Source organism: Eurytemora carolleeae, unplaced genomic scaffold, assembly GCF_000591075.1.
Source record: "Eurytemora carolleeae unplaced genomic scaffold, Eaff_2.0 scaffold22, whole genome shotgun sequence".
Classification (NCBI taxonomy): Eukaryota; Metazoa; Arthropoda; class Copepoda; order Calanoida; family Temoridae; genus Eurytemora; species Eurytemora carolleeae.
The window spans coordinates 623,458-650,513 of NW_019396028.1; the positions used below are offsets into that span (position 1 = coordinate 623,458).

Sequence of the window (27,056 nt, forward strand, 5' to 3'; positions counted from 1 at the left end):
TTATCCTATCCTAATATAATATCAACTTAATTCTTATACAATCTTATTCTATCCTAAAATAATCTCAACTTAATTCTGATACAATCTTATCCTATCCTAATATAATATCAACTTAATTCTGATACAATCTTATTCTATCCTAATATAATCTCAACTTAATTCTGATACAACCTTCTTATCCTATCTCAATATAATCTTAACTTAATTCTGATACAATATTATCCCAACCTGATACTATAATATCAACTTAATTCTGATACAATCTTATCCNCAGACCAATACTTTTTGAGTTATGTAAAAAAAAACTATAGGGGGGGTCAAATTGTTCCCCCCCCCCAGCAGGAATAGGGTTAAAAAAAATCCTAACTTTCTTATATTCTAATTTTTCCTAGCAGGAATAAGGTTTGAAATTAATTATATGAGTTACTGATAAAACTATTTGCAGTGTAACACTAACTTGAATGTCGTCTTCCTTATCAAAATCGACTGTAAGTTCAAATTTCAGAAGAAAAAATAAAATTTATAAATTCAAAATAAGATGAAAATGAACCATAGTATGTAAATCTGTGAAAAAAGAATCAATATGAGGGAGAAATTGATGAGAACGGATGAATTCCGAAAACTAAGCGTGGATAAAAAATCCCTTGAATTGTTTATGCTTTTGAAAGAAAACAACCGACTTTTACAGGTATAAACCATGATTTGAATTTCTTTGAAAACACACATTTGATTTTGAGATGAATTTTGTCTTCGTTTGTTTTTGTATGATCCCATCATACAAACGATCAGAGATGGAATTTAAAGAATTTGAGCCGCGGTTTAAATCCGCCAAAACCCGGTTTAAATTAAGCGCCGGTTTAAATCTTGAAACATTTGATGCAATTTTAAGAGGAACCAACCATATTTAAACCGCGGCTTAAATTTAAACCGCCGCTCAAATTCTTTAAATTCGGCCACTGAATAACATTCTAATAGAATACAATCTGTATAAATCTCTCGAAAAAATAATTTTCTTTCATAAAAAAGGGGTACAATCTGTTTTTATTTTAATTTTTAATAATGATTAAAAAGATGTAGAAAAAGATTATTATAATTTTCGCACCAAAAAACAAACAAACAATTTTTACAATCACTACAGAGATGAGGATTTTATATTTAAACTTTGATTTCTAACTAGATTTTTTTTGCGTCAAAGAATAGTTTCCCGCTTCTCTTTGTTTACATATTTATGCACCTCTGCCGTATACAAGCTTGCAAGTTATCAAAATTGAAATATAAAGTTGTCAGTGTTGTATTGATATAAACGCCGACCTATGCGCCTGATATTAGGAAACTGCTGAGAATTTTAACGCTAGCTTGAGAAGTGTTAGTCCCTCTACAGTATCAGTTAGTTCTATAAACAGTCGGCATCATCACCACGTGAAGAAAATAAACAATAACCAGCTCAAACCTCCAATTTACAAGAAGAATAGCTTCAGGTCAGCTTATTAAAGGGGACTGTAAGGGTGATTTCAATTGACCCTCCATGCAAACATGGCCGATTTACAACGGTACCCTTGAAGCTTTAATGTGACAATAAAAGTGTTAATTTCTATGAGTTACTCCATTGCTTGTTAAAAATGTTAAATACGCAAGTCAATTTTGAAGAGAAACCGCAAATAAAAATCAACAGTTTTAAGAAATAAAAACATTGATATACAATTCAAAAGTAATTTTGGCAAAATTCTCATCGATTCAATTTTTGAATCACTGTGTAACAACCAACGAGGTTATAGTATAATCTCTTAATATCCCTGATCAGTAAACTGTCCTAGGTGTACACTCAGGCTAGACAGCGGCCCAGGTAGTTAACTATCATCCCCCTGGTGACAATTGAAATTTCGGGTGTATGATAATTTCCTACCTGTGTGCTCAGTTAGCTGTACTGTACACTTGCAACTGTTTACTAATACTGATATACTATAGGTTAGGTCAGATATAATAAACAAACATGCAGTACGCTCTTGATATAGTTCATGGCCTATACAATTAGTAAAGGATTAGCGTACGTCATCACTCTATACACTATAACCTCGTTGAGTTTAATCCAGGGATTGAGGATAGAAGGGAGATATAACTGACGCGGTTTGCCCTACCATATGATTATACAATTACCGCGTAAACAATAACCTATTCTAAATATTTCATATACAAATAGAGTACCCGTCTGCAAAGCATGTATAATCATATGGTAGGGCGAACCGCGTCAGTTACATTTCCCTTCTATTCCTTACTCCCTGGTTTAATCTAATTATTTTAGTTTACATAAAGAGAAGCTGAATGAAACCTCAGAGAATATTCCAGCCTGGAAAACCTTTTTGAATATTAATTCAGATAAACATGATCCCTGGATCAATCTTATTCTGGTAATCTTCAAATTAATTAAATTGACTTATTTTTTTACCTTTTTTATTTTTTTGGAATTGTTTGTTAATTCTTTAATGACACTTTAAAATCTGCATACTTATTTTCAACAGATGTTAGTCAAAAATTAAAATACCTATCAAAATCAACTTATTTTCACTTCTGAGTGTAAAGCAAGAATGACCTATTACATAGCTGAACTTTTATGAAACAGAAGGTCGTCTTCTAAAGAAATTTTGTGGATTTTCAAAAGCCATTTTTTAATTAAAAAAATATTTTATTTCTTGATTTAGGATCTTTGCGGAGAGGATTACTTTGACAGAGTTAGGTCCTTGGCTAAAAGTAAAGCTGAAACTGCAATTATTAATGTGGGGGGACAACGACATGAGGTATTTATTTTTCAATAAACGACAAAAAAATGATAAAAAATATTCACTTTAATTCATAAAATAAATGGGATTAAAGTTCAAAACTGTTTTTAAGAATTTAAGAAATTTATTTCAATATGCAGGTATTTAAACTTTATCTATATGAGGAAATNACTTTTGTACTTCTCTGTAAGTATGCTATTAAAAGTATTGTCTTTGTATATGACAAGGTTTTATGGTTGATAATAAATTATTCACATTAACACAAATTGTAGCTTTTATACATTGTAAAACAATATGTCTATCAACTGTATAAATGGTCAATATTCTTTCAATTGGAAAAATACAACTTGCCTTGTTTTACCTTCACCAGCCTAAATCTTTATTGAGACCATCTTCAATTCATTTTTTTAGATTTTGGAAGAAAACTGTGGAAGTTTTACAAATAAATTTTAGATTTTTTTGCACAGACTCTTTTAAAGCGAGTATGCGCTGTTTTCTGTATACACACTTACATTTTGAAAATTTTGAAATTATTTTTGAATATTTGAATTTGCTTGATACAAATCTATTATATTTGATACGTTTTTGTAAAGCCCTTCGGCTCTACTTGAAAATCTGCCCAAAAATGGCAAATTTGCAAAAATCCAAATATTTATTGAGAAATCTAGTTATTAAGCAAAACGGTGCAAAAAAATAATTGCACAAATTGCAACAAATTATACATTTTTAAAAAGACCAGCGAATTAAAATCTTCTAAAACATGTTCACAATTTTTAAAAACCAAAATGTGTATTCAAGAAAAACTGAAAATGTGCAAATTCTCTTCAGAGGCGTCTGTTTAAAAATCTGTGCAAGATTTCTTTGAAAAATTGTGCATTCTGGTTGCTTTAGTTATAGGCTTTCCAAAGAGCTAAAAATGTTGAAATCTAGTGACTGGAAGTAGGTCTAAATATCGATTTAGTCTGGTATAATGCATTTAGGCAGTATGCCTGAGGAATTTAAGCCTAAAGTGATGGGCATGTGTTACTTAGAAAAGTCAGAAAATTTGAGCTTCCGAGCTCAAATACTTTTTGAGTTATTGCAAATTATATCAAATTGACCCCCGCCCTTGTTTAAATTGGGTTAATTGGTCAAGGGCTTTTCAAAATTGTTTGATTTGTCATAGTTCTTTGTTTTCGCAAACTCAAATTTGCAAAGAAATTTCTGTGGAGCCCAAGGGCTTTTCAAAAAAGTACATGCCATGAATACGTATCTTAAAGGAACTCACAGGATATTTTTTTGGCAGAGGAAACGTCATTAGAAATATGGTTTTTATTATTGTTTAATATCAATATTTAATATCTCAGCCTTACATTTAACCCTGTAGATGCATAGTTTGTGTTTTTAATATAAAAGAAATTAAAATACGGAAACCGTTAATGTTATCATGTCGTAAACGGTTTGTATTTGAAATGAAAATTTAAAAAGCTAAAAATAATTATGAAGGTCCACTTTACTCGGGCATCATTTCATATTCAAATATGATATAGTCTTAATTTAGAAAACTGGAAAATCATGAATATTTGTTTTTCTCTGTTTATCCTTGATTTGATTAATAGTTTTTTTTTTATTTCTATCAAATTATATTTTGTTAAATTAATTATAATTAAACAGGATATTGATGGTGAACCCAGGGAACAGATTAGGGTTTGTAAATCGACCAAAACCACAGTAAACCACTTCACTATTAATAAATAATAAGAAATTGATAATTGAAAAGTATATTTTTTACTAGGTATTCAGATAAAGGTTAAGCTTAAAGTATTTCTTTTTATAAAAATAAAATCATGTTCAAAAAAGGATTGCCAAAAAAAAATATTGGGGGGGGGGGGGGAATGACGATGTGTGTTTAAGAAAATGCAAACCTTATAATGTACTGTAACTTTTTTTAGGTAACTTATTCTACATTGGCCAAACTTCCTGATACTAGATTAGCAAAACTTCGGAGAGCTAAAACTCAACAAGAACTTAATTCTCTGTGTGATAGGTCTCTTTTAGTTTTACACAATTCTTGCTCTGCGAGTCTGCACCAGGGAGTATGAAATAGAAGGGAGATATAACTGACGTGGATCGCCCTACCATATGATTATACATGCTTTGCAGACGGGTACTCCATTTGTATAAGAAATATTCAGAATAGGCTATTGTATACGCAGTAAATGTACATCAGACAAATATTTCTTATTCAAATAAAGTACCCGTCTGCAAAGCATGTATAATCATATGGTAGGGCGAACCGCGTCAGTTATATCTCCCTTCTATTCTTTAATCCCTGGTCTGCACACTCTAAATTAAGAAATCACTTATTTTGCGGTAAACGTTCTTATAGTGTAAGAACATGGCTTGTTTATTTTGGAAATCCACAGCAAAAAATATGCAAGATTTGTTTGTTATTTTTTATAATATACGAAGAGAAAATACTCACAGATAGAGCATCAATTAATAATTAAAATAGAGGATGGACGCGATGCAACTTAAAACCCCGGTTTTATTAATATATTTATTTATGTTCCATATCAAACAAATTTGGGATAAACGATTTAGCAATTAGCCATTAAATACCATTAACTATACCTTTTCACCTACTTTTTTCACAGTTTCAAAGATTGATAAATCTTGTAAATTTTTGCAGAAGTTTCGCAAACTTTTTAAAAGTCAATAACTTTTCAAGCAAATAACTGGTCCTCATTGAACTTAATTAAATATGTAGAACCACTTGTTTTATTAATTTTGTTCTTTTTAATTATTTAAATGTTTCATTATAATAAACCATATTGTTAGTGTACTCAAATGACTTTTTTCAATTAAACTTAATTTCATTTTAAACGTTTTTTGTTTTATTTGACTTTTTCGAAGGTTTACATTGATAACCAAAAGGCCCATGAAAACCTTCAAAGATATGGCCATAGATAAAGATAGATTGCGCATAAGACGACATTTTTCATCTTGAAAGATATAAATGTACAGCGTTGTTTTAAAGATATTCCTATTTTATAGATTAGGTCGGTTGTGAACATTGGCTGTTCTTATGTCATTGAGTACTTGTGGTGTACATGAGTTCTGTAGAGAGAAATTTAGTCCTTCTCATGTCCTTTTTCAGTTCTCGTCAATATGACATATTGCTCAGTGAAATATTGTTGTTCAAATAGTTCCATTCCCGGAGTTATTTTACATTCTATAAAACACCAAACCACCCCTGCTTATTATTGAAGTACAACTCAGGAATTCTTTAACCGATTTGCCTCAAATTTTGTTTCGGGAACTCGGTAGAACCACGGACATGTTTTTTTCTAAAAGTTCTAATTTGAGTATTTAGGCTTTTTAAGGGAAACAAATCTCCAGATAAAGCTGGGTTCCCACATTAGAATCTATGTATATAAAGTAGTCTGTTTGTCTCTTTGTTTGTTTGTATGTACGATTATAACTCATGAATCCGTTAACGTGCAACTAATTAGCCTTAATTTTGATTGGATAAGTCGTAATAACTAGAAAATGTATCTATAGTTTCGGTTGAAAAATCCAGGCAAGGCTGGGTTCTCGAGCACCCATCTTTGATTTCTACTTTTAATTGTGGCTCTCTCTTTGTACGATATAAAAAATAACAAACAAAAAAAAACGTGGATTTAAAACTATTTTTTCGCGTATTTTCAAAATTTTACAAAAATCAAAAACTTTTAGACACAAATTTGAGCCTGATCGGTTCAGCGAATTTGACGTGTATTGGAAACAAACGGACAGACAAAAAGAAAAACATTAAGACACCCAAGCAAAGTATACATATAGAAGGCTAAAGAAAGAAGACTTTAATTTCGCTTTATACTGGCTATAACTGCAGGTTCAATAAATATTTTCAATTTGTTTACGTTTAAATTAAAGAACAGAAAACCTTCCCAAAATTCATTCAAACAATATTTTGTATTTTATATCTATTCTTTATAGATATGACGGGAACAATGAGTACTTTTTTGACCGAGATCCTCGTAGTGTGGCAGCAATCATCAATTTTTATAGAATAGGAAAACTTCACAGGTGGAGTTTATAGAATAGGAAAACTACACAGGTGGAGTTTATATAATAGGAAAACTACACAGGTGGAGTTTATAGAATAGGAAAACTTCACAGGTGGAGTTAATAGAATAGGAAAACTACACAGGTGGAGTTTATAGAATAGGAAAACTACACAGGTGGAGTTTATAGAATAGGAAAACTACACAGGTGGAGTTTATAGAATAGGAAATAGAATAGGAAAACTACACAGGTGGAGTTTATAGAATAGGAAAACTACACAGGGTGTCCCACGAAACAGGATAGTTGGTGAATAGTTTTAAATGTCTTCTTCCATAACTTGTTTAGTTGTTTGATACCATAGCCAATGACAAACAAATATTTTATGGTAGTCCTATTATAGTAAAATTGATTTCAAAGTAAAATGAACTTTACTAAAAGAGTTTTTTAACGAAATAAACTGCAAACAGTCTTTTACACTAATACAGCATATGGAAGAAGACACTAAAACTGTCATGTTTCGTGGGACACCCTGTAATTTCAAGGTACCCTGCATTGCCAGAGTGGCATGTACGATTTGAAACGAAACCCTTAAAACCTTTGTCTGATCAAAATTGCATCCTATTACCATTTTTTAAAAATTTGAAATCTGTTTCTTTTTATTTGTTAATTTTCTGCTAAATTGACTTGTTTTACTTTAGTTTAACCAAAACCTTTAAAAAACATCAAAAGAATTAAAAAATGTCTTCTTGAATATTTTTAATTGGGTTTTTATACTTGTATACAGTTAAACCCTAAATGAGCCAAACATCGAAAGAATTTTATCAAATGTCGACTTTTTTAAGTAAATCTCAGTATTTAAGGAAATAAATGAATAGCCATCAACATGCAGGAATAGTTTTAAAAAGCTCCTATAATAATTTAATTAAAAATCTAAATATCTGGAGCATTCCATTTTCAGAAAGTGAAGAATACGACATTTGATGAATTCTTTCGATGTATGGCTTATTTAAAGTTTAACTGTACCTAAATCTCAGTAACTGTAAAAAATATTCATGCAATATGCGGGAACAGTTTAGAGAGCTCATTATAATTGTTCGATCAAACAATGTAATTAATATAAATAAATATTGTCAAAAGAATAACCATAGAAAAATAAAAAAGATTAAAAAACTATATTTGCAGCATTCCATTATTGGTAGGTTAAGAATACAACATTTTATAAATTATTTTTATATGTCTGGAGTTCTTGGTTAAACTGTAATTAACCAACTGTATGTACTTCAGATCACAGGAAACCTGTCCAATAGCTTTCAGTGAAGAATTAACATTTTGGGGGATCAGTGAACTCTTTGTGGAACCATGTTGTCAGGTAGAGGTCGTCTTTGATTTGTTTTCCTTTTATTTGTATTTTTTATATTTCATAAATTAATAATTACTTCATACTTACTCCTTACTTACAGGCAAAGGTCGTCTTTCTTTTTAAATGTATAGGTCGTCTTTTATCCGTTTAAGGTAGAGGTCGTTTTTATCTATTTAAAGGTAGAGGTTTTCTATTAATTGTTTAAGGTAGAGGTCGTTTTATCTGTTTAAAGTAGAGGTCTTCTTTTATCTGTTTAAGCTTTAGAGGTCGTCTTTTATCAATTTAAGAAAGAGGTCTTCTTTATCTGTTTAAGGTAGAGGTCGTCTATTATCTGTTTGAGGTAGAGGTCGTCTGCATTCTATTTCAGGTAGAGGTCATCTTTATATTTTTAAGGTAGAGGTCGTCTTTTTCTTATCAGGGAAGAGGTCATCTTCTATCCTTTTAAAGTAGAGGCAGTCTTTTATTGGTTTAAGGTAAAGGTCGTTTATTATCTGTTTAAGGTAGAGGTCTTCTTTATCTGTTTAGGTAGAGGTCTTCTATTATCTGTTTAGGTAGAGGTCGTATTTATCTATTTAAGGTAGAGGTCGTCTATTATCTGTTTAAGGTAGAGGTCGTCTATTATGTGGGAGAGGTCTTCTTTATCTGTTTAAGAAAGAGGTAATCTATTATCTGTTTAGGTAGAGGTAGTATTAATCTATTTAAGGTAGAAGTAGTCTATTATCTGTTTAAGGTAGAGGTCTTCTATTTTCTGTTTAGGTAGATGTTGTATTTATCTATTCAAGGTAGAGGTCGTCTATTATCTGTTTAAGGTATGGGTCGTCTTTGACCTGTTAAAGGTAGAGGTTGTCTTTTATCTGATTAAGGTAGAGGTCGTATATTATCTGTTTAAAGTAGAGGTCGTCTTTATCTGTTTAAGGTAGAGGCAGTCTTTTCTCTGTTTAAGGAAAAGGTCGCCTTTTATCGTTTTAAGTTACAAAACAGGTGAATGTAACGAACAATCACTTTGAACTGTTTAAACTTTCAATGGAATATGGATAAAAGTAAATCGTGGTTTGAACTTAATCAAAATAGGACAGGCTTCAGACGTTTTTGGTCTATATATAATTCAATAGGATAAGGACAGAACTGTAAAATACGCGTGTCGGGCCGGTACAAATTTATAGAAGGTGTACACAGTACTCAATATCCTTGATTGTAGTGAGTAATGACTATTTAAAAGTTATAAATGCAGGAGGCGTATTATGACAGAAAAGATCTGATGAAGCAAGCTAGTAAAAGAGAAGAAGACGACTTTTTTATATTTCCAAATACATGCTTAGGTAATATAATATTTAATCTTTTTAACGCAGAGGGGAAAGTCTAATTAGTGAGTAATCTATTTTACAGCGTTAATCCCTTTAGAACTTATACGCAATCTGCCATAAAAGTCACGGACAGTTACTGATATATCAAATTTACAAATTTATATTACGAGGATCTGGAAAGTGGATTAGAGTCGTCCCAATTAAAAATCCCGAACTCAGGTTGTCTAATTGCTGATGCGGGATTTTTAGATTTTTACCAAAAAAATAAAACCACTGTAATAGATTATTATTTCATGATAATTAAGAACAGTTTAGAAAATAGTTGTAAATGAACAAATAAATCTATTTTTAAACTTCATATCGTTATATCCCAAAATTCAAACCCTTTCTGGAAAATTTTTGCTCTATCTTTCCGTTTTTTACCCAGCACGTTTAAAACAAAATCCGAGATGAATTTTTGTATGAAAATCAGATCAGGGATCGACCGAATTTAATGAATTTAAACTTCCTACCGCTCAAATTTGAATCCTTCCTGAAACTTTAACCCTGAATCGGCAGTAAGTAGTTAAGCAACGTAGTTCAAATTTATTAAAATTGTATTAGGCCGAACTAAGCAATGGTGGTGGTATCTGTTTGAATATCCAAATCTTACACTCAGGTACTTTTGATCAAATTGTAAATGGTTGTTGTTGCTTGTTTATTGTGATAATGATATTTCAACCCTATCCCTACTAGGGTTATCCCCTTTTCTAAATCTCATGTTTTATGTCCAAATATGACAAATAATACAACATTAAAGAGCTCTTATACACTACTTTTAAAATTTTCAAAGAAAATTGCTAATTTGCAAAATCCAGTTATAAAGTAAAAATGTTTGCAAAAGAAAAAATGTCCAAAAACTGATAAAATATACATTTTTGAAAACCCTTGACCATGCCGTTTCAAATATGCAAAATTAATCGGAAAGTTTTAAATAACTTGATGTGTAATTAAGTAAAACTAAAAATGTGCAAATTTGTTTCGACGGGTTGCATGCACAAAATTGGAAAAAATATCTTTTCAAAAATCGGCAATCCGTTTCCTTTTGTCATAGGCTTTCCAAAAAGCTAAAAATTATCAAAATCTGACAACTGAAAGTGGGTAAATCTAAGATTTAGTAGTCATTCAGGCAGTGTGCCTGAGGACTAAGGCACACTGCGAACCTAAATAACAGTGTTATAAAAAGTTGTTTTTTTGATAATTTTTTTTTTACCATGTCTTCATTATTTATAGTCCTAGCCAGGAAAAGCTGTCTAAATGTCGTCTTTGTTTACTTATTTTTAAATGTAGTCGAGGTTTTTTCAAATGTCTATTTCTAATATCTCTAAAATATTTTAGCTTTTTTACAGTGCTATCAGTACAAAATAAAAATACAAATAATTATAAAAAAAGCTCAATACAGACGGTTTCCAGAACATTAAAATGAACAAAGAGATGAAACGCTCTTATATTTTTAGATATCGAATAGTTGCATTGGTATATCTTAGATCTCAAATACTTGCATTGGTATCTTTTAGATCTCGATTAGTTGCATTGGTATCTTTTAGATCTCGAATAGTTGCGTTGGTATCTTTTAGATCTCGAATAGTTGCATTGGTATCTTTTAGATCTCGAATAGTTGCATTGGTACATTTTAGATCTCGAATAGTTAAATTGGTATCTTTTAGATCTCGAATAGTTGCATTGGTATCTTTTAGATCTCGAATTGTTGCATTGGTATCTTTTGGATCTCGAATAGTTGCATTGGTATCTTTTAGATCTCGAATAGTTGCATTGATATTTTTTAGATCTCGATTAGTTGCATTGGTATCTTTTAGATCTCGAATAGTTGCGGTGGTATCTTTTAGATCTCGAATAGTTGCATTAGTATATTTTAGATCTCGAATAGTTGCATTGGTACATTTTAGATCTCGAATAGTTAAATTGGTATCTTTTAGATCTCGAATAGTTGCATTGGTATCTTTTAGATCTCGAATAGTTGCACTAGTATATTTTAGATCTCGAATAGTTGCATTAGTATATTTTAGATCTCGAATAGTTGTATTAGTATATTTTAGATCTCGAAAAGTTGCATTGGTATCTTATGGTCTCGAATAGTTGCATTGATATATTTTAGATCTCGAATAGTTGCATTAGTATCTTTTAGATCTCGAATAGTTGCATTGGTATATTTTAGATCTCGAATAGTTGCATTAGTATATTTTAGATATCTAATAGTTGCATTGGTATATTTTAGATCTTGAATAGTTGCATTAATATATTATCTCGAATAGTTGCATTAGTATCTTTTAGATCTTAAATAGTTGCATTGGTATATTTTAGATCTCGAATAGTTGCATTGGTATATTTTAGATCTCGAATAGTTGCATTGGTATCTTTTTTCTTCGTTCTGTTGTCGACAGTTGTTCTTGTTGTTTCCACACTTCTAGAGGATAGTAATAGAGATGACCCAAACTGTAAGTTTTTTATTATTATCCTTATATTGTTGTTATTATTACTATTTTTTAAATCATCATAATTATTGTTATTATCAATACTATTATAGTCATGATTTTTATCGTCATTATTATCATTATTATTAATTTTTCTATTATCAGCATAAATAATATTATTATGAACATACCATTTTTATTTTATATTTATTCACAAATCAACTTGAACAAAGTTGAAACATTGAGCGTCTGTGTAATATAGCAATTCAAATTCCACGATTACAATATTTTTAGATTGCCATTCCACGATTGAAAAATTTCACTTTTTCATACCACGTTTGAAATATTTTAAATTTGAAGTTATAAGCTTGAAATATTTTTAGATAGCAATTCCACGGTTAAAATATTTAAATTGCAATTCCACGATTACAATATTTTAGATTGCAATTCCATGATTAAAATATTTTTATGTAGAAATTCCAAGATTAGAATAGTAATAAATTGCCATTCCACGACTAAAACATTTTTAAATTGCCATTCCACGATTAAAATATTTTCAGTTAGCAATTAAACGATTAAATTATTTTTTATATAGCAATTCCACGATTGAAATACTTTCAGATAGCAGTTACACGATTAATGTATTTCTATATAGCAATTCCACGATTGAAATACTTTCAGATAGCAATTACATGATTAAAGTATTTTTATATAGCAATTCCACGATTGAAAAACTTGCAGATAGCAATTAAACGGTTAAAGTATTTTTATATAGCAATTCTGCAATTGAAATATTTTCAGATAGCAATTACACAATAAAAATAATCTTAAATTGCAATTCTACGCTTGAATTAGTTTTTAGAAACCAATTATACGATTGAAATAATTTTAGATAGCAATTCTACACTTAAAATAATTTTTAGAAAGCAATTATACCATTAAAATATTTTCAGATACCAATTATACGATTGAAATCCTGGAAGCAATTTACATGACCTGGTTTACTATAGAGTTCCTGGGACGCTTCCTATCCTGTCCAGATCATTACAGGTCACAAGTTTTTTTTTCGTTAAAAGGACTTACGAAGTAATCTAAAATGTCCCAAGTACAACGAGATACTTTTTAAATCTTTATTCGAGTGCCAATAATTGCACTCTGCGACCGACGGGTTTCCCGACGCTCTAGCACCCTCGTACGTGAAACGATAAGTAAAGGATATTTACCTAGAAATCTTTAGAAAATTCGTTTTGAGTTAGGCATGCAACCAGATAACATCGGGGGCACTTGTAATACGTATACAATCTCTTTAATCATTCTGAAATCAAACCTCTTTAGAAACAGTTTTTAAAAACTATGTATTAATAAATATTCAATATCATACTTGGTCATCTTACTACTTATAGTAAGATGCCCAAGTGCTACTAGAGGACCACATACAGCTAAGAGAAAAGCTTTAGCCTCGTCTGCAATTTTTGTTTTGGTGTTTATTATTTATTATGGTGTTTAATGTGACTCAATACAAGGCCCCTAGCGTGGGTAGGTTTTGAAACCAAGATCTTTGGTCTTTTGCGCCTACAATAAAACAAGACATTCATATATATGTTACATATAGCCGGCCAAACGGCTGGACCGAATGGGCTGCAACATTTTTTTTGGACAATTATCGATGGCCGGGGTCTGTTTTTTTTCTCTAACTGGTTGAATAAATAATGAATTCCTGTGAATTACATTTTACTGATTTAATGTTTTAAGACGGATCTTTTGAACCCCTTTTGGATATATTATTCCAGTCTTACTTGTGCAATTTTTGTTGGATTTGTTATCAATAAAGCTCTTAGCTCGTCATTTTAAAAAAATGTTTGAATTTTTTTTTTGAAGTTCGTACTATATTTAGGGGCATGTATTCTGCACACATACTGAATTCTAATGTAGAAAAATCTACTCACCGGGCCACCCTACCCAATACCCCTCCGTAGTTCTACCATCCTGATTTAAATATGAAAAAAAACATTATTGTTTTTGTCCAAACTAAAAACTGTAGTTTTGTATAGAAAAGAGTTCTTTTCATGGTATATGTATATTTTTAAAATTTTCCACCCCCCCAGGCCCTCAGAAAAAATATAATTATTTTCCCTTTAAATTAAATCCAGCAAAACTTTTGGAAACTATTCTGAATACATACTTACTGCTTTTAATTTCTATTTTGCGTTGTACCTTGTACCATGTGAATTTGTATTCCAGAAACTGCTGAGTGCTGACATTTTTATATTTTAGATTTATACAAAGTTTTATGAATATAATTGATCTGCTGGCAATATTACCTTACTATCTTTCTCCTCTTCTCAACTCTCTTGACAGTGTTAAAACTGTTGGTCAAGTTCTCAGGTAGAAACTATAACAGAATGTTCGTAATATCTAACTACAGTTATTTGCAGCCTTACATTGGAATAACGACATTTTATAAATTCTAACGATGTCTCCGAAGTTCTATGTTAAACTGTCCAAAAATCATTTCTATATTTTGAACATTTTATCTGGACTTTTAACAGATTGTTTGGGATATCTCAAAGTAACAAAATACTAGATCAGTTTAAAGGTTGGATTTAATGAATAGTGAAAAGTAGCTAAACTACAGTACGTAGTTGGCGATTATATCATTAGAATGAGGACGACTTATATACTTAAGGGTTGATTTACAACAAGCTCTTTTCAAAGTCAAATTTACATGTAAATAAAGAGAATTTACTTCGGTTCCATGTTTATGTGTATCCATGTTGTTTTAAATCCTTGATAGAAATCATAATTAAAATTAAAAGTTGTCTTCATTGTATTGATATATACGACTGTAGATTAATCCTTTCGCATGCAGCGAGGAAGAAATGTATATATAAATCAACAATTAACCAAATTACGGTTATGGGGAATGGGATATTTAGAATAATAATCAGCTTGTGATTAAAATATTTAATCAGCTGATGATTGGAATAATAAATCAGCTGATATTTAGAATAATACATTAGCTGATGTTTAGAATAATGAATTAGCTGATGTTTAGAATAATAGCTGATGTTTAGAACATAAATCAGATGATGTTTAGAATATTAATCAGCTGATATTTAGAATATTAATCAGCTGATGTATAGAATAATAAATCAGCTGATGTTTAAATAATAAATCAGCCGATGCTTAGAGTAATAATTCAGCCGATGTTTAGAATATTAATTAACTAATTTTTAGAATAATAAATCAGCTGATGTTTAGAATATTGCGGATAATGAGAGTATTCAAGATGGCGCGGCATTCCCGTGGATTACAGGGTCTAGGATACACAATGAAGGAAATCATATAATCATTCAGAACACATTTTCACTGAGTTAAACTTGAAATTTATTTGGATATTTTTGAAACAGCTTTCATTTATATCTATCAATCTGTTTCCATCATTTGCCACCTATCATTGTTTTATAATTAATCTAGTATTTATAACTATAATTTAAGCGTCAACCCTCCCTTTCTTTGCAAAATAAAACCAGCCTAGTTCATTACTCAAATCAATTTTAGTGTTTAGTGCCTCATTCTTCATATTTCACCTCGGATTTATAAAAAGAGACTGATTCAAAACAGAAAGCGTTGCTGGGGCAAATTGATAGAGATATCTTTCTTTTTTCTCTCTGAAAATTGACAATTTTAATTTCTGTGTAAATGTGACTTGCAGAGAGACGACAAGGAAATATGATAATGATAATACCACTCGGAATTACGTAGATCCAGATAGTCCCTTCTTACTTATTAAAAAAGCTCTCGTTTCAAATTATAATTTTCTGATTTTTATATCTTACTAACTTGATGTTTAAGACCGTTGATATTTCAAGCTATGTTAGATCAAATAGTCTTGGTTTTAAATATTAAATTGGTTGCAAAGATATAGGGATTAGCCAATAAATTTTTGTGATTAGTATGTATTGCCTTTAGCGATATTTGAAGTAGAAATAAATGAATATTATGTGTTGCTTGAAACCTAGGCGTCCTACAAAGAACTTGGCCTTATTCTGATGTTTGTTGGAATAGGAATTCTTATATTCAGGAAACAAACTTATATAAAAATCATAATCCCCATTAATTGCTCTTTCTGTTCAGAAAATCGGCTTTGATGCTTTAACAAATTAACCGATTTGCCACAATTTCGAAAAGTAGAAATTACATTGATAACCAGAAAACTCTGGAATAGGAAGTCTACTTTAAAATTCAAGTTATGACTTAAAATAGTCCAATAGGAATTGTAATTGTGGAATGTAAACAGATCATATTCTCTTAATAATTGATTTTATGATTTACTACTAAAGCTATTTGCTGTGTAACAACATTAATTGCTTTATTGTTATCTTCTACAGTTTTCTAGTTATCACTGTACAACCGACGATAAGGATTTTCTGGATTCATAAACATGGCAAGTTGACAACCTGCAGCTATTATATGGAACCATTTCATGATTTGATTTATAAAGAACTGGTAAAACTATTTGCTTAAAAAGAACTTGAATATGCATAAGATCGTGTCTTCATATTCCACAGATTTATAAGTCCCACTGTATTTTAAAAACAAGGATATTAACACTAAACTTGTTTATTGACAGTGCTCTGACCTATATGTCTGAGAAAGAACTTGCTTCCACAAAGTTTACCAGTGTGATTGATGCCTTCTGGTGGGCAGCCATTACTATGACTACAGTTGGGTAAGAATATAAGAGTATATGGGGTGTCCCGCGAAACATGACAGTTGGTGAATATCTATATAATAAAACAAGACATACGTAAATATGTTGCGTATAGACGGCCAAACGGCTGAACTGATTGGGCTGAATTTTTTTGTTGACACTCATGGGTCGCCTTGGGGTGTTATAGGCTAAAAAAAAATTCGAAATTTTATTCTTTTATTCAACATTTTTTCTCGCTTTTTTCCCCCAGGCAAACTTGGGCACTTCAGCTAGTACTATATAAGATATTACAGATTTTTTTGCAGTCAACGTTTAAACATTTGTTTTACTTTAAATCAATTTTACTAAGTGATACTTTTTTTATTCTCTTTGGTATAAATGAACTTAAAAAATTATAGAAGAAGCCATTTAAAATTATTTACCAAATGTCATATTTCGTGGGACACCCTGTAGTACGTAAAGTACAGGGTGTCGCAATAAAAATGTAAATTAAAAGACGATTTTGACATCAACATTGTAATTGATCCTGAATATTTTGCTGGTTAAGTGTTAAAAAAATGTTCTTGATATGAGGATTTATAAATATTTTTTAATTAATTTGTTTTGAATTTGATTATTTCTCTTGTCGCTTGCGCAACTATCTAAGAATGCCGCGCACCACTCACATTTTTCGAAATCCGTTAAAAACGTTATCTAAAAAAAATAAAATATTATATAATTAAAACTATATACAAATGTGGCGAAAGATAATCGATGACTATAGGTTGTATAATATCTGAATGATTTGTTTGAAATTAAATTGATTTTTTACGGTCTAAGTTGTATGTTGCAATTTTCTGAATTTGTATGGGCGCTAAGTCATTCGTTATGAGACGTACGTCTTTAACAATTTTCTCCTTATAGACGCAACAGATAGAAGTAAAATTAGTAGCGATCAAAAGTGCTTTTCATTAAGCTATACCCCCTTTCATTTTTCGCGAACACTCCCTTTAACTTAACATATATTCTTATTTATTTTCAATATTTTTCATTGACCTTTTTACGTTTTCCTTTTTAATTTTCATGATTCAGGTATGGAGATGTATTTCCAAAGACTGTTGTTGGACGAATAGTTGGATCTATCTGCGCTATCACCGGAACTCTGGTAATTGCACTTCCGGTTCCGATAGTTTCAGAAAACTTCTCTCTATTTTACAAACAAGAACGAAGGTATTTAAATATTTATACAAAACATTTTCAAATTTGTAGTTTTAATTTTTAAAGTTTTCAACTTTTCTGAGATCAGTACTCATTTGATCAAAAGCTATTGTAATAAATATCGTAAGTAAACTCCATATTTGTAAACCTGAACATACCTATATATATTACCTTGTGCATTATCTGTACCCTAACTACGCTATTTAATTCTGAGAAAACCTATCGATGCTTATCATTAGCATATATGTAAAAAATGCCTTTCTCCAATATCAATCCAGATACAACTTCTATATTTGTCAGTATCTATCACTTGAGAAACAGCCTCTGTATTTGTCAGAATCTATCAATCGAGATACTATGTGCTCTAGAATTCAGTGTTCTACAATAAAACCTTAGTCTTGTATCAATCCAGATACAACACTCTCTGTACTTGTCAGTCTGTATCTATCAATCAAGATTCAACTTTAGGTGACTCTTCGCTCCTCTACAGAATTAATCCATGTCTAAACGTAATGAAGCAAAGATTCATGTCCCACTGATCTATATTTTGAGTTTTATGGTACACGTTAAAGTAATGAAGGTAATTAAATTGGGTTCACAATCTTTTATTTGGTGTGTATAAGGTTGCAATCTTATACTCTGTTACCTACAAGACTTTTTCATGGATTTGGATCAGTGTGGTTATCTGCAAATCTATTTTATTAATAGTGACCCAGACACGCTTTGTGGTTTCTGCTATCATTGGAAAATGGTTGCATGCTGGAAATAATTTCAGGATGGGGAATTGTAACCAGACTATATAGATCTGCATAACAAATGGATCCACAGATTATATTTGGTGTGGCACTGACACAACAGAAAATTTCTGCTAATGAAACTTCTACAGCCATGCATAAGTTTTTGAAATCACATGAACCCGTCTTTCTTACAAATAGGCCAGGTTTCTTTTCCATGGGATGAAGGAAGTCTAGGTCAATTTTGATATTGAGTCACTGCTCACTGCACCCCCACCCTGCCAGTTTGTAATTAACACCATGGCAGATCCCATAGTTGCCCCTAGATCAATTAGGTTGTACATTGTCCGTAAATCTAAGTACGCAAATCTTTATTGTGAATACTCTAACCTAGATATGTCTATAATTAACTATGTCAAACCCATGCTGTGATTAGCTCAACTGCAATAACGTCGCAAACTCGTAATTACGTCTATTAAGCTTAATCTGTATCAAAGAACAAAAAATACACTCAGTTGGAATAGACTCCACTTTGACTACAGGAGAGAAGTAATCGTTCCTTGTTTAGCAAACGAGTTGATTAGATCATGTCCATATTTGACATTGATAGTTTAAGAGATCATGTCTGTGTTTGACATTGATAGTTTACGAGATCATGTCTGTGTTTGACATTGATAGTTTACGAGATCATGTCTGTGTTTGACATTGATAGTTTACGAGATCATGTCTATGTTTGACATTGATAGTTTACGAGATCGTGCCCATGTTTGGCATTGATAGTTTATGAGATCGTGCCAATGTTTGGCATTGATAGTTTATGAGATTGTGTCCTTGTTGACATTGATAGTGAAGAGTTGTTTGCTTTTATACCTCGTAGACCAACGGTGGGATTGAGATGTACCTGGATTGATACAAGTCTAAGAGACTCTTAGGGAGTAGAACATTTACTACAGTAGTTCATGGAGGGGTCTAACACTATGATTAAAGGAATTGATTTCATGTTTAATAAAATTGATATCTTTTAGTTAATATAAATAGACCATTTTGTACAGAATTGGCAGTGATCCCCCCTTCCCCCTTCCCGTTCCCCCTCCCACCTACCTTGGACTTTTGATAAATTAACCCAAAACGCTAATCAATTCATGAATAATTACCATAAAAGTAACGGACAAAAACCTTCTAATACTATACTTTAAATTGTATAGTATAAAAAACAAAAACCTTAATTTTTACAGTGATAACACCAGAAAACTCCGAAATAGGAATACGACTTTTAAGCTCAAGTTAGGACTTTAACTAGTTAAATGAACATTAGACATAGCAATTGTACTGTGTAAATAAACCCTTTTCATTTAAATTGTGCTTTGTATAACAACATCAAAACGCTATTGTTATAATGTCGTATTTCTATTCCATTGTTTTCTGGTTATCACTGTACATATTAAAAAATGTCCTATAAAAATCGTAATTTAAAAATTGTGTAGCCATAGATTTTAACAGAAGTTAAAACTTATACCTTGTTCATTTAAACCTAAATATATATCGTATTCTTAATTTGTTCTTACACAAGAGACAACGGTATACCACGAGACTGAATGAATTATATTACAGAAACAAATCTAGATTTAATCTTGATTTTGTTTTCAGGTTGTCATTAACCCCCATCACAATTGGGGGGGGGGGGGTGTTTTCCACTTTTTCAACAGCATAGTTGTAAACAAATTTTGATAACAAAGGGTAGGGTGAAGGACGGTTAAACGGCGGGTCGGTGTTTCTAAACCATCAGAAATGGTTCATAACTTTTTTTAGTTAAGCTACAGGGCTAAGACTTATATGTTTGAAAAGCCCCTAAAAAATGGATAAAACAGCATGTGTCATATGTAAATATTTGTTAAAAATAAAAATAACAAATTTTGAACATTTTTTTGACATTCTTCTTGAACTTTTTAAAAATCCTCCCTTATACCCTAACCATCAAAGTCAGAAGTCTACTTTTTTATTAATGAGCAGGCACTGAAAAGTTGGACTAGGGATATGTATCACACTCCCCTATCTCAACTTATAGAGGGGATGGAGACACCCCCCCCCCCAATCTATATTAGAAAAAAATAGCCCAATCGGGATACGGTCAAAGTCTTCTTTTTTATGTATTCCTGAATCAACAGTTAAAATTATTGTTTATATTTAAAGAGTAGATAAATGTGTTTTCAGCTACTAAACCACCAACTTATTATTAAAAATAACTTAAAATTGGGTTTTTGACTTTTCCTTCTACCGTTGTGTACAGGATGAGACTTTAAAGACGACCCAAATCACTTAAAAAATGACGATTCGAAGCTTGCTTTTTGGTTTTCCACTCAATTGAGTATTTTGATGATTTACAATATGATTAAGCGCATAAATAAGCCAGTTTTGGTCGACAAGGAACCCTGAATGCAAGGAAATGGACTAAACAAATTCCATACAATCGTCTCTGAAGTCTCATCCTTTAAGTGTAACCCTGTATGTCCCACTGTCTCATTTGACCCATTATCCAGGCGACTAATGGTAAGTGAAAGACGGTCAGCACTAGAGAAAGCCCAAGCTGAAGGCCGGGTCCGGGATTATGATGGACAAAATGAAGAGAAAGCGGCTAAAATTATCCAAGAAAGGTACTTTTCAAACAAACTAAATCACAGCTTTATTTTGATAATTTGTAAAAAAATTTCTTCTTTGTCCAATTTTCCAATTTAAACATTGGACTAAACATCCGAATCTCAAACGTTACCCTTTAAAGCAGTTTGAATACGTTAAAAAGAATTAGAATACGTTATAGCAAGGTTATTTCCTTGCATTATAACCAAGGTTATAATGTAAGGAAAGTTAATTGCAGTTGCGTATTCTCTTCGTACATATTGAAACCAGTTCTCTCTGGGTGGAATAGATGCATCATTGTTCGTTTAGTATCCAAGGAGGATTAAAGCATTAAATTTTGATAATTTTAATAATTCACATAATAGTTTCCTATGACCAGAATATTCATTGATTTTTTATGTGTAAGATGGATCCCATGGCAGGCTGTGACATCCGTCTTGTGTTTACATTACCGCCCAGAGACAGTACACTGCAGTACAAGAGATGCGTACACCTCGGAAATTGCATTATAACCTTGCGTTATAGTAGATTTTTTATTTGAAAATTTATCATCTTTAGTTTTGACTTTTTCTATGAAGTGATATAAACAAGAAAGATGACAGTGATGACAAAATATTTTCAAGTTAGAAAACGAAAATACTTTCCACATTATTGATAATGGTTTAAACGGTACCGTAGACAATTAGACCATACCCCTTTTATCTTAGGTTTTAAATAAATTAAGATTTTCTTTAAGAAATTATAAAGTGAAGAATATGAATTTTTTAGGTTTCGAGAGAGAACAAACTATTTGCTAACCCAAAACTCTGATAAGGAATAAAATAAATTTTAAAATTTTCAACAAAAAAATTTGAGATCATTCTTTGGAAAGCAAAATATTTAAGATTCTCTTAATCGTTTCGTTTAAACCTAATTTTGAAAATTCTTTAATTAGAAAATGTTTGAAAATGATAATATTAATATCACTTTACTGCCACTGGTTAAATTTTATTTTCATTTTTTTAAATAATCATAAATTGTTCAAACTAAAATTACTTTTTTTGTGTAGAAGGGCAAAGGAGAAAGCTACTACATAGGATCACAAAAGTAAGGAATAATTTATAAGAAATAATATATTAATTAACTTTGTACTAGTTTGTAGGGCAGTTAGAATAAACTCTAAATTGCGTGTAGGGAAGTAAGAATAAACTCTGTATTGTGTGTAGGGAAGTAAGAATAAACTCTGTATTGCGTGTAGAGAAGTAAGAATCAACTCTGTATTGTGTGTAGGGAAGTAAGAATAAACTCTGTAGTATGTGTAGAGAAGTAAGAATAACCTTTTTATTGTGTGTTGGGAAGTTATCTGTATTGTGTGTAGGGAAGTACGAATAAACTCTCTATTGTGTGTAGGGAATTAAGAATAAACTCTGTATTGTGTGTAGGGAAGTAAGAATAAACTCTGTATTGTGTAAAGGAAGGTGTAGAGAAGTAAGAATAACCTTTTTATTGTGTGTTGGGAAGTAATCTGTATTGTGTGTAGAGAAGTAATAATAAACTCTGTATTGTGTGTAGGGAAGTAAGAATAAACTTTGTATTGTGTGTAGGGAAGTAAGAATAAACTTTGTATTGTGTGTAGGGAAGTAAGAATAACCTTTTCATTGTGTGTTGGGAAGTAATCTGTATTGTGTGTAGGGAAGTAAGAATAAACTACACAATACATTCCGTACAGATCTTCAGGGAGAACTCAGAAATACCCAGGGGTGACAAGCAGACTTTCTACACGCAGCATGGCTCGCGTAACAGTAGTATGTGTAGGGAAGTAAGAATAAACTCTGTATTGTGTGTAGGGAAGTAAGAATAAACTCTGTATTGCGTGTAGGGAAGTAAGAATAAACTCTGTATTATGTGTAGGGAAGTAAGAATAAACTCTGTATTGCATGTAGGGAAGTAAGAATAATCTCTGTATTGCGTGTAGGGAAGTAAGAATAAACTCTGTATTATGTATAGGGAAGTAAGAATAAACTCTGTATTGTGTGTAGGGAAGTAAAAATAAACTCTGTATTGTGTGTAGGGAAGTAAGAATAAACTCTGTATTGTGTAAAAGAAGGTGTAGGGAAGTAAGAATAAACTTTGTATTGTGTGTAGGGAAGTAAGAATAAACTCTGTATTGTGTAAAAGAAGGTGTAGGGAAGTAAGAATAAACTTTGTATTGTGTGTAGGGAAGTAAGAATAAACTCTGTTGAGCTAAGAAGAGAGTTTGGAAGAGAACAAAGGCAAATTAAAGATGAAGATGAAGCCTGGAGATTGAAGAGAGAAAGTATTGACATAAACTCATGGATAGAATCTCCTGATAGGTTTGTATACATACAATGATTATCCAGAAAACTCTTAAATAGGATGACGACTTTTAGAATCAAGTTATTACTTTGAAAACTTCATTAAGCATATGAAACAGCATTTGTGCATTGCAAATATTTCATTAATTTAGTGATTTAATAAGTATCTTGTAAAAATTGTTTTTTTTTGTTAAAAACATCAAAATAACTTAAGTATTGCTATAATGTCGTCTTCATATTCTATTGTCTTGTGGTTATCACTGTTTGGACAACTAAGGTTGGGAAAAGTTCTGCTTACAAACAATTATTTCTAAAAATCAACGTGAGATTCAGTTAACATAAAATAAATTTTATTTTTTATTATTGAAAACCGAAGCAAAAACGGTTACACAAGTTTAAAATAACGGCAAATTTGTTTTTTTTATGCACTTTAAATGTACGCAAAAAATAATAAAATAACGTTTTCTGTTTTGTATCTGAGCTAACTTTTACTAAGCCTACATTTGATCAATTTATCCAAATAATTTTTTTAGACTAAATTAAATGAGAATTATGAGAAATTTTTTCTTCTTATGTTTTAGAGCACGGCAGAAAACCAAGATCAAGCACGGGAAATAGATGAAAAAATCTCTTAGGTTCATTTGTTAAAAGCCTGAATATAGTGATCTTGAAAATATCTATTTTTGGATTTGAAATATAATAATTAATATATGCAATTTGCATGCGTAATATTTAAAAACAAGATATCATGACTATGCAAAGTACAATCTTAATATAAATTGATAAAAAAGACTTGAAAAAACTGGCACTAGCTTTCAAAAAACTTCAAGGTTGAAAAAAAATTTTATAATTCATTTTTGGATTTGGTCTAAATTTTGAATCATTTTTCATGTATTTTTGATTTGTTAGAATATATGTAATATATATGTAAAAAAGACGCATTTGTGATACACTTTCATCAAATGGAATACCTTCTGCAAAATATATATCAATGCTGTTTTAGAATATTTTATCAATTTCAAAAGAATTGTGTGTCAATATTAAGGGTGTAAATCCCAAACATATGTAAAAATACGTTTATCTACCAAATAAATGAATATATCCAAAATAAATTTCTAATTACCCCCACTAAATATACTTTAATTGACCCGCGTTAAATATTTAATCTCTCGATTAAGGACCAGGATTAATTTTAGAACTGGTTTATAGTGTAGGAGCAAAAACAATATTAAGTTCTAATCAATTTGTCTGAAAATAGAAAAATTAATTATTGTGCTTAGTACAATTTGGATTCACTGGCCTTAACTTGACATAAACTAATGTTGAATTTATGAGCAATGCTTTTAAAGTAATTTGTAATCCAATACTCATTCCTTTATAAATAGCTGGTTTTTTGGTATGCAACAATTTTCATTTAATCCCGCCCCTTTTAAAAATAATAATAAATAATAAAAATAATTTGTTATTTTTTACAAAGGAATGTCATTTCCTCTCAGACAAATTAGAATTATTGGAAATTTAAACCCCCGAGGGATTCAATGATAAACCCGAGGGCTTCGCCTTTGGGTTTATCATTGAATCCCTCGGGGGTTTAAATTTCCATTGATTCTAATTTGTCTGAGAGTAAATGATACATTCTCAATTTGCTTTACAAAAACTTAAATGCAATCTCTAGACATACAAACTTTGTAAATGCAAACTCCTGAAATACAAACTTCAGACAGATCACGCTCTTAAAAAATAAGATTTTTGCTTTTATTCTAGGATGGGTTAGGACTTCTGGAGTTATCACAGGCTGCAAGGGACCAAGCTCTCCAGCTAGAACAGGCGGGACTGAGGACGCTGGAACATCATTATTATTAAGATTTATTACCTCACACAAATATAAATAAAAAATATTATGGTGAAGATACCGTAAAAAAATCTTACTTTTTCATATTCTTATTTCATAAACATTCTGTTTCAAAGTAACAGCTTTCTTAAAAATCAAAACATTTTTAGGAGTATATTCATTGCAATTCAGGAAAATATCAAATAAAAGAAAGAATTAAAATGTATAAACATAAGCCAATTATTTAGAACAAGTCAGCATATGACCAATCAAACACATTCCTACTGTATGTTATGCATGGGGTATTGCTATTTCAGGCTTCTAGGATGGATCTTAACATGTATATTTTTATTTTATGTAAAAACTAAATCAAAAAGATGGATCGCTTGATATCTCCCTTTAGATAATATTGTTTTATGGTGAATTATGCAAAAAATATAAGTTTTAAATGAAAACTATCTCTTCCTCATATTCATGATTCCCTCCAACTGTTATTTATATCTGAGGTAGTCTTTACCATGGCGCTAATACAAGGAAAGTTATTTCAGAGGTGTACGCATTTTTTGTACTGCAGTGTACTGTCTTCGGCGGAAAAGTAAACTCAAGACGGATGTCGAAGCCTGGCATGAAATCCATTTTCATAAAAATAATCTATGAAGTATTCTGGTCTTAGGAAACTATTATGTGAATTTTCAAAATTATCAAAATTAAATGTTTTTATCCTCCTCGGATACTAAACGAACACTGATGCATCTATTCTTGTTTACAAATTTCCCCCAGAAAGAACTGGTTTCAATGTGTACGCAGAGTATACGCGACCGCAATTAACTTTCCTTGCGCGCATTAGTACCTTGGTCTTTACAGAGTCACATCCTGAAAGACCCTGAACAATGATATAACTCTACATTTTATAGTACAAAGGGACCTCTGAGCCCAAAACTTAAGACAGGGTATCGTTCTTAAAACCAGTTTTAAAACCCGGGCTTAACGAATGTGGTTAGGTAGTTTTGTGAATATTAATATTTTTGTAATGAAATATTATTTTTTTCAGTTCGTTTATATTCTCCATTTTTTCAAATCTCTTAAATTAAAATCTACTTAAATGTTAAGACCCCAAAATGAAAACTCTGGAGATTCATTAAACGATACTCTTTTAAATTTAGGGCTGAGCCCAAAACTTAAGACAGGGTATCGTTCTTAAAACCAGTTTTAAAACCCGGGCTTAACGAATGTGGTTAGGTACTTTTGTGAATATTAATATTTTTGTAATGAAATATTATTTTTTTTTCAGTTCGTTTATATTCTCCATTTTTTCAAATCTCTTAAATTAAAATCTACTTAAATGTTAAGACCCCAAAATGAAAACTCTGCAGATTCATTAAACGATACTCTTTTAAATTTAGGGCTGAGCCCAAAACTTAAGACAGGGTATCGTTCTGAAAACCAGTTTTAAAACCCGAGTTTCACGAATAGGGTTAGGGGGTTTGTGAATATCAATATTTTTGTATTCTCCATTTTTTCCGAATCTCTTAAATCAAAATCTACGCAAATAATAAGACCCCAAAAAAGGAAACTCGGGAGTTTCATTCAACGATACTATTTTAAATTTCGGGCTCTGGGTATTTCATGTTGTTAGAAAGGGATACGTTTTACTATTTTACGGGGGGGGGGGGGG

General features: G+C 31.0%; 1 protein-coding gene and 1 long non-coding RNA gene across 3 annotated transcripts; one reads left to right on the top strand and one right to left on the bottom strand.

Moving 5' to 3' along the window:
• The first annotated feature begins 509 nt into the window (after positions 1 to 509).
• Positions 510 to 24,405, top strand: LOC111694807 (potassium voltage-gated channel subfamily B member 2). Of its 2 annotated transcripts, XM_023463838.1 has the most exons (21): positions 510 to 688; positions 1,330 to 1,478; positions 2,300 to 2,405; positions 2,697 to 2,792; positions 4,706 to 4,800; positions 6,753 to 6,842; positions 8,106 to 8,190; positions 9,413 to 9,500; positions 10,089 to 10,143; positions 11,877 to 11,980; positions 12,910 to 13,006; positions 14,231 to 14,341; positions 15,218 to 15,293; positions 15,979 to 16,040; positions 16,590 to 16,688; positions 17,742 to 17,879; positions 21,139 to 21,252; positions 22,004 to 22,049; positions 22,284 to 22,321; positions 23,434 to 23,568; positions 24,132 to 24,405. In XM_023463838.1, the coding sequence occupies exons 1-21, from the start codon at positions 584 to 586 to the stop codon at positions 24,166 to 24,168; spliced, it is 1,926 nt and encodes a 641-aa protein (XP_023319606.1). In that variant the 5' UTR covers positions 510 to 583; the 3' UTR covers positions 24,169 to 24,405. The 2 variants fall into 2 exon arrangements, with proteins under 2 accessions (XP_023319606.1, XP_023319614.1); XM_023463846.1 differs by lacking the exons at positions 23,434 to 23,568; positions 24,132 to 24,405 and adding an exon at positions 22,409 to 22,463.
• On the bottom strand, positions 13,020 to 14,212 carry LOC111694823 (uncharacterized). The gene is made up of 3 exons (XR_002763721.1): positions 14,171 to 14,212; positions 13,903 to 13,942; positions 13,020 to 13,271 (listed from the first exon to the last, which is right to left on the bottom strand). It is a non-coding gene; the product is annotated as an uncharacterized LOC111694823 (long non-coding RNA).
• Positions 24,406 to 27,056: the final 2,651 nt, after the last annotated feature.

Bases quoted from the DNA above. Each gene is read 5' to 3' on its own strand.
- LOC111694807 (XM_023463838.1), top strand. From the start codon at position 584: ATGAGGGAGAAATTGATGAGAACGGATGAATTCCGAAAACTAAGCGTG. The intron at 8,191-9,412 runs GTAGAGGTCGTC...TTATAAATGCAG, and splicing joins TTGTGGAACCATGTTGTCAG to GAGGCGTATTATGACAGAAA. The intron at 9,501-10,088 runs GTAATATAATAT...AAATTGTATTAG, and splicing joins ATTTCCAAATACATGCTTAG to GCCGAACTAAGCAATGGTGG.